Source organism: Leishmania infantum, chromosome 33, assembly GCF_000002875.2.
Source record: "Leishmania infantum JPCM5 genome chromosome 33".
NCBI lineage: Eukaryota > Euglenozoa > Kinetoplastea > Trypanosomatida > Trypanosomatidae > Leishmania > Leishmania infantum.
The window spans coordinates 273,343-281,827 of NC_009417.2; the positions used below are offsets into that span (position 1 = coordinate 273,343).

An 8,485-nucleotide genomic window follows, 5' to 3' on the forward strand; every position below is an offset into this window, starting at 1 on the left:
ACAAGGTTCCAGCAGCACACAGACACTCGCGCAAGTGCGGATCGCTCAAAGAAGAGCGCGTGCCACTCCCGTTCTTCCTCTTTTCCATCCCTTTCTCTATAGAAAAGGTATTAACGGCTCGAATAAATGAGCGACAACAACATCGACCTCTCCTTCTCTCACTCGCTCACGCCCGCTTTCCTATTGCTCAGGAAACGGGAGACGTGTGTAATGTTGCATCAAGGTATTCGGACAGGGACTCCAGCACCGAGGCACACAAACACACACACACACGCACACAGGCACCGAGCGTGCACGCGGTGCGCACTTCTCTTCCATCTCATACCGCTTGTCTCCTCTCGCAAAGTTCTCTCTGCGTATGCGAATCCACTGCGCCTTGCCAACTCTCGCCTTTGCTTTTCCTTTCGCCCCTCTATAACCTCTTCGGCTCCACGCACGCGACTGCCCACGTCTCGCACACTTTTCTGCCTCACGCACATGGCGTGTGATCCACGTTCACTTAACAGTAGCAACAGAGTTACCAGGCGACCGAGCACCTTCTGCGAGTGGATTACAGGGACGCTTCGGCCGCGCGCGCTTTCAGCTCGCCTCACGGACGCTACTACGTATTCACCAAAAGACGCGGACGCAGGATACCCCCTTTCCTGCGCTCAAGCTAGCCTCTCCTCATAAAGAAGCGAGTGTTTCTCGGCACGCTGTGCCTCGATAGCTTTGCCCGCAGCAGGTAACCACAGCGCAAGTGACCGATTCTTCTTTTCGTTGTTTTCCCTCTTCACGTGTGCTTGTGTGTGTGCTTCCGCATGGATGTTGACGCCAGCCCTCTTTCCAGCCCTCTTTCCAGCCTGTCCCTCCCCCCTTCTCCCCACCAACACTACCACGACCACCACCGTCTCTCTCCATCACGCCCTTGTTTTTTTTGTGTGTCTTCCGCCAGCTGTCTCTGCCACCTTCAGCGTGTGCATGCTTTACATCTTACTTCTTTTCCGACATTGTGTTTCTACTCTTCTGCCTTTTCGCTTCGTTTGCCCATTGCTGTAGTTGCTGTTGTGGTTGCTCCTGCCGCTGCCCCCCTACCGCCCCTCCTGTGTAGAGTAGATGTCTTCGCAGCGCCCATAGCTTTCTGTCTCTCCACTGTTCTCGCAGCGCCCGTCTGTTATTCTCTTCACATCCGTGCCTCACTGCCTGTTGTGTGTGTCTGTACGTGTTCTTGTTCCTGATCTCTTCACCGTTTCTCCCTTCCTCCCTGCCTCGTTCTCCGCGTAGAGTGTGTATTTTTATGTGCACGTGTACGTGTGTTGACAACCGTGTTCCTCATCGAGTCGCTGCGCTGTGCGACTGCATCCCCCCTTCTCGCCTTTATACCCAAGCGCCATAAGGGAAGGGGAAGGTTTTGCGTGTTGACCACGTCTGCGTATTCTCTACGCGATACAATATATATATATATATATAGTTTGTAGTTGTTGCTTGTGTTTGCGCGCGCTCGCCGGCACGTGCAAGCGCGTGTGCTGGTAATTGTGACTTTCTGTTGTTTGAATTTGTGGGTGCGGTAGGGTTCTTCGACGCACACAGTGGAAAATCGGTGGAGCATCGGTAATCCTCCTCGTTTTCCTTGCCGTTGAAACACATTCGCAGCAGCAAGTGGCTACACGCGGTGTCCTCCGTCAACGCTGTCTCCGTACCCCCACCCCCTCCTTTCCCTTCCCTTCTTCTCCTCCCCCGACCTTAGGGAACAGAAGAAGATTCTCCATCGAGGAAAGCGAGGCGGTGCGCACGTGCGAGTGCTTGTACCCGCTCCTCCTCTTCTGCCCCTCTTTTATCTTCGCATGCATGGGTACGCAAGCCGCTCTCACCCTCCCCCTTCAGCCGTTTTTATTTCTGTGTGATCACGCCGGTTGCCGAATCCTTTTCTTGTCTCCGCGTACTTTATCATCTCTGTGCGTGTGCGTGACGAGACGCAGCTGACCTGCGTTACCTCTCGTCTCTCCCTCTCTGCCTTTTTCTTGCTCTCTTTTCGTTTTCCTTTGTCTCCGCTTTCCCACCACCACCACCACCATCATTCCCATCTCCATCCCCGAGTGGGCTCTCCACCATCCTTCTCTTCTTTCACCCAGAAGGCCAAGCTGGCCAAGCACTACCCGCTCTCAGGGTTTGAGTGTCTCTCTGTCTATCGCGCGTGCCAGCATCCACGCCAACCCCCACCCCTCCCACCACTCCTTTCATTCGCTTCGTCGGCACCCCACCGTCTTACGACCGGTGTGCACCGAAGTGGGAGGCGGACGTGCAGTGCATACTATCAACCTCACCAGAGGGTACGGCACCAGGAAAACGAGGCACGGGGGAAGACACGCGATGTCCGTGAGCTCGGACTCGTGCCACACGAGCGAGAACAGCGACAGTGCTGACGCGCTCAACTCCAACCGACCGCAGCGACTCTCGTTGATAAGGAAGCAGAGGTCCCTCACCAGCCCGTCGCCCCGCTCTCACACGCCTGCGCCGTTGTCGCATCTCACCTCGTTGACCACGGTAGCATCACAGCCTCCGAGTAAAAAGGATCGTGACCGCCGCAATGACTACACCAAACTGAGCAGCGAACCCAGAAAAAGGAGCAACACCGCAGCGTCCTCCATAAGGAGGGAGACTCTCGAAAGAGCATACGCTCGCCATGCATCCTCGGTCGGCACAACGGCCGCAGCTTCTTCTCTTCAGGCTTCGAGAGCAACGGACGTAGAGCCGTATGCGCGCACCAGTCCGACAACTTCGTCTCTCAACTCAGCAAGTTTTTCACTGACGCGCATGCGACCGAGCTCTGCTGCATCGCCAGCGACGGCGGTGCGCGGCGCCACACCGCATGCTCAGATCCGCAGCACCTCCAGGTCGGCATCGAGGTCTGTACCAGGATATCTCCACTCAACCTTCAGTAGCCGGGCCCACTTGCCAGTTCCACCCCCGGAGCTGCCCACCGCTGACGCCGCGCTGGCGCCCTTGCCGGTATCCGTGACGGGCACCACATCTTCTAATCACAGCATCGACACCGGATCAGCACCTCCGCCAACCACGAGCCCGCTGCCCAGCAGTATTGAGAGCGAGAGGAAAATGTGCAGCACGGACAACAACGGTGTGATTCGACCCGGCCGCACTCGGGTGTCCGACCTTGATTCACCAACAGGGACGCCAGCGTCGCCCGCCGTGATCCACGGCAGCCGTAGCAGGGGGTACGGCGGAGCCTCCGGGGCACGCGCGGAGGTGGCTATCTCACCCCCTTTTCTGCTTGATGGCATTGCGGCGCCGATCCTGACGCATCGTAACCCCATTACAGACCCTGCTCCGCACATCCACGGCGGAAAGCGCCGGAACCGTGTCACGCTAGAATCTAGCTTCGCCAGCGTTTTGGAGGGGGCGGGCGGTGAGCCGGCGCCGGCGCCACCGCCGCCAGCCCTCATCCACAGCTCCTCACAGTCAGTGGAAGAGCAACTGGGCATCACTGCGAATGCCGCTGAAGATCCCCGTAGCTCGTCGATGCTGAACCACGCGTCCTCGCAGCCGCCTTGCACGCCGCAGCAGCAGCTGCAGAAGCAGCCGATGCATGCACACAATCCCTCGCAGTCTATGGTGGCCCTTTTGTCAGTACCGCAGACGCCACGGCGACCAGTCATCGTCTCCGAAGTGAAGGGTCGCCGCTTGCTCGCTCCGAACACCTCTCAGTTGAATGAGAAATCACAGATAGCGCGCACCGGCGAGGAGGCAGTTTGCACCGCTCTCCCCTCCTCACTGCCGGCGGCGTCTTACGGCGCCCCAATATACAAGGCTCGGCCAGTCCCGGCCTTCCCGCCTCCGCCGCCAGAGTATGCACCGGTAAGTGCGCATTCTGCGCAGACACTTCCGCACTCCTGCCCCTCTTCTGCTGGGGAGGATGGCCCGCCGTCGTCCACGGCACCACTTGATGCAGCAGCGGGCGATAGCACAGAGCCGCAGCCCAGTAAGGGGCCGCAGAGTCGCAGCGCTTCCTCTTGCACACCGGAAAGGGGTTCATCGTTGGAGCATCGCTCTTCAGCATTGCCGAGGTCTCCTTCTGCCGACGCGGCTGTATACTCTCCCGTTTCTGTGCAAGAGCAGCCGCTGTCCAAGGAAAGCATTCGCAGCGCTTCCTTGGAAACAACGGCTTCGGCGCATCTGTCCCCACGCAGCCCCAGCGCGCCGAGGTCGCCGCCTACGTCTGCGGCCACACCACCGTCTTCGGTCGGCCCTGCAGCCCAGCTATCGCCTTCCATGGACAGCGTGCACAATGACGTGGAAGAAGAGACCCCCGTCGCTAGAACCACGCCGCCACAGCCGGCACCGATGCGATTGCCAGAGCTGCACGTTGTCGCGGGCTCGGTGGTATCGGCTGCTTCTGAGAGGTCGCTATCATCGCAGCGCAGCGGCTCGCGTTCCACACCGCTGGAGAACTTCGCGGCGCTTCTCGAGGACTTGCATGTGCTGTGGAAGGAGGAGGAGCCACTCACGTGTGAGGTGTCGCCTGTCAGTCACGCGTCCAATGGGGCTTTTGATGGATGTACGTCGAGAAGCACCGCGAGGGTCATGGCGGAGCCAAAAGATGACGAGTCGGGCTCCGTGATGTACCCGGCGGATACAAGCGACCCCAATCGGGAGGGGCCGGAGGAGGCAGAACAGGTCCCGGAGAGCTTCTTGGATGGACCTCTTCGCGGAACCGACACCACCGGCCATGCGCCCATCACGCCGCGTCTTCGCCGCCGCATTGAGAAGGATCAGCGACGGGAACTGGAGATGCTGCGTGCTGCCACGAAAGAGCGCCATCCGGAGATCTTGGGCTCGCTCGACTCGCCAGAAACGCTGATGCGGGAGTTGGAGCGGATGGATGCGGACAGGGACGGACAAGAGGACGGTGGCAGAAGCACCACGCTCAACGTGACGGATGAAGTGGAGACGCCGCCAGCTGCACGATCATCTCAGAAGCGGCCACCGGCTGTGCCCGCGTCGTCGCGAACTTCACCAACATCGTTGGTTGCACAAGGCAGCCGCGCCAAACCCGAGGGAAGATTGCCAGTGCGAGATGCAGGAAGAGCCGCTGCCCCGACCACGGAGAAGAGCTCCAACACCGAGTCGTCTGCACGGAAGGGCAGGCCGAGTGTGTCTGCTGCGTCTACTCCCGGGGCGAGGGTGCGAGAGAGAAGCCAGGCAGTGCTGCGGAGCTCCCGGCGGACGAATGCTCCGGAGAATGGCTCCACGGGCAACGGTGACGGCGTGTGCATCTCGACGCCTCGTGGACGAGCTGCCGGCGAGGCCGGCTCCGGGGCCAGGGGCGCGGGGATGCCCCCTTGCGGTGCAGTGTGTGGCGCTGCACCACCCTTGTCAACCACGGCGCTGAATAGTCAACTTACTGCGTCCGCGCCCGGCACTCCCGGTTCCGTTCGGGACCCTCGGCGGCGATCACCCGCCCCTACCATGACGGCCAGCGGTGGATCAGAGCAGCTGTCACGCATGGCTGCTCGGCGAGGGGATGGCCCCAGCGGATTATCAAGTGGCGCCGGCACCTCCCCGCCCCAGAAGGCAGCCGCGACGGCCTCGGAAGATCTTCTGCCGGAGCTCTTCTCGGCGCAGGAGGCGGCGAACACCATCACCATTGTGTTTGACCTGGATGAAACGCTCTGCAACAACCGGTGCTTCACCGGACCTATACTTCGACCCGGCGCCGCGCTGCTTCTCCACACGCTGCGCGGCCTCTGCCCCTCACCTCGATACAAACTTATCGACACCCACACCCGCAGCCAGCATGCCTCGAATCGGCTGTATGACGAGGCAATGCACCGTATGGGAGTGACGCCGCTGTACCGCTCACGGGTTGCGCAGAGACAGTCGGCGGATGGCTACCGCCGCACTAACAGCACCGCTCCCGCTGGCACTATTGCGGCGTCGGGTGTCGACGCGTCCGGGGTTTCAGGTAAGACCTGTTCTGCTGGCTTGTGCAGCACCGGTGAGGCGCGTCCTGCCACGGCGAAGGATACAAACCCTCTTCGACTGGAGCTGGTGCTGTGGACGGCGAGCGAAGAGAGTCTGGCCCGGCGCGCCATGTGCCACATTGACCCGGCGAACAAGATCTTCGACGAAGCCATTTATCGCGACACGCGGTGGTATCGTGACTCGCACTACACGAAGGAGCTGTGCCGACTTGGCCGGTGCATGAATCGCGTGGTCATCGTCGAGAACTCGATCGAATCTGTCATTCGCAATCGCCAGAACTCCATCCTGGTTACCAACTTTGTACGCAACCGCCTCGACCGGCAACTCTTCCTCGTGCGCGAAGTCCTACGAGACTGGGTTTGTGGCATGAAGGCGAAGCTGGCGGAGCAGCAGTACGCATCCCGCGCTGCCAGTTCGCTGCGGGAGAGCGTTGAACGTACGGCGGATAGCGATGTCACGTTGCACGCCTTCAGAGAAGATTCGGTTGGTTCCCGGGCCGGGGAGTCTGCCGAGGAGGGGGGCGAGAGTCCGGTGCCGCCACACTCGACGCGGCCGCCCGCACGCGTTGGCCGAAGTGAAAGCGGGCCAGCGGTGATGAATCATGCGGGCACACACCTTGGCGACAGAGACCCCATCAACGATAATTCTGACGGTAACGGCTCGCAACGTGGTGCAGCTCCTGAACTGGCCCTGTCAGCGCCGTGCCGGGCCTCCGCTCATGCTGTGTCGGTGCCCAGCTCGCCGCCGCGTTCCGCCCCTCGCCCCCTCAGTGCTATGGCGCGTCGCGCGCCAAACATTGTGGAGTTTCTGCAGCACCATCGGCTCATCTTTCCAGACTCGAACTTCCTTCGCTTCCAGCTTACGGGCGACGTCATGAAGCACCTGCAGACCAAGGAGGCCGCCCTCATCGCCGCTGCCCTCCACCCGCCGCAGACGGCAGCTGAACAAGCGGACACGCGGGCGGCGCGTTCCATCGGCTGCGGACCTGCTTCTCGCACAACCCGATCCGTGCGCGCACCACCGAACGTGCCGCCCTCCTCCACGCCTCCAGTAACTACTACCGCGCCTACCACGGCAAACCCGGCAGGACCTGCACCAAGAACGCCGCAATCCCGCGCTGCTGGCCGTGCATCTCCTAGCGGGGGTGGGGCTGCAGAGGACGGCGCTTCCGCAGCTGCGACGCGGCTGCGTATTCCAGGGAAGGAGGTGGGCGCGGCGAGAACGCCTGCAGCGGCGGCGACTCCGACGTCTCCGTTGGGAGGACCCGTGGTGGGCGCCACTGGGAACAGCCACCCCGGCCACTCATCCTCCAACGGTGTGGCTCGTGCGGCAATTGCAAACCGCGACCCGGCGGTGCGACCGCAGCGCACAGTGTCTGCGCCTCCCAAGCGTTCAGTGATGAACGAGACGTAGGGCTCGCGCGGCAGTGTGAGGGAGAAAAAAAGGAAGTTGAGCTGAATGACGCGGCGAGGGCCAACCCATTCTATCAAGGGCAAGGGAGAACGGCCACGGGGGGGGGGTGAAGGTCTGAGCACGTTCCGCGTGCGCGGACACGTGTGTGCGTGTGGCTAGAGCTCCTTTCTCTCCTCATTTTCCTCTCCCCTCTCGTGGCTGAGGCAGCATGTCGTATCCATGAGAGCTCGTGCAATGTGAAGCTCAGTGTCATCGGATCGACTTCTGGCGGTGCGCAGGGTGCAGGAGGCGCATTTAGGGGCGCATCTGCTTCCCTGAAACAAACTTGTCGACCACGGAACCGCCAGCGCGTCACGCCGCCCTTCCCCTTCCCCCCCCCCAAACAGGGGTCGGAGCACCTTAACGACGGTTTGTGTGTGCGTTTGTGTGTGGGCACACCTCTCGGCTCATGGTGGCTCAGAGTCCAGTGCCCCTTCCCCCCACTCTCTTCAGAAGCCAGGCAACCCTCCTCCCTCATCTCTATCCCTGCCTATGCCAGAGCCACCTCTGGTGCTGGCAGGGCCGAGTGCCTGCGACGCAGCGCAGTCAGGGCGGTGCATTGCTGCGGATGGCGGTGGCCGGATCCTGGATGGTGCTGCTTGGGGGCGAACTGCGACAGTGAGCACGCTTGTGCCATCCACATGATGGGCAGAGTGTCCGCGTGACTCGAACGCATCCCACCCCCGGCCCTCGCACGGCCCACTGGTGTGGGGAGATCTGAGCCGTCCCGAGGAGAGGGGGGTGGGATGCACCAGGGGTGGCAGCCGGCATAGCGGGGGAGCGGCTGTGAGGCGACCTGCACGGTGAAGGCTGGCCAGAGTTTGAGGCAGAGACGGTGCTGAGATGACTGGGCCGGCGCATTGCTGTAATGCGTGTGCCTAGCGTTGCTTCGCACCCCGCTGGTGGGGCCTGTGACAGACCCTGCGTAGAGCACAGTTGAGCTCGTGCTGTACGGGACATAGAATGTACACGCATTGGACCGAAAAGAAAAGGCGGAATGGGTAACAAGTGGGTGGGGTTGCTCGCCCTCCACTTCTTCTGTAGCTGGATCGAC

The 8,485-nt window shown here is 61.3% G+C and overlaps 1 protein-coding gene across 1 annotated transcript; it reads left to right on the forward strand.

Moving 5' to 3' along the window:
• Window positions 1-2,349: 2,349 nt before the first annotated feature.
• Window positions 2,350-7,392, forward strand: LINJ_33_0840 (conserved hypothetical protein; the record flags this gene model as incomplete). The annotated part of the gene is made up of 1 exon (XM_001468125.1): window positions 2,350-7,392. One exon carries the CDS (start codon window positions 2,350-2,352, stop codon window positions 7,390-7,392), a length of 5,043 nt encoding a protein of 1,680 aa, XP_001468162.1.
• Window positions 7,393-8,485: the final 1,093 nt, after the last annotated feature.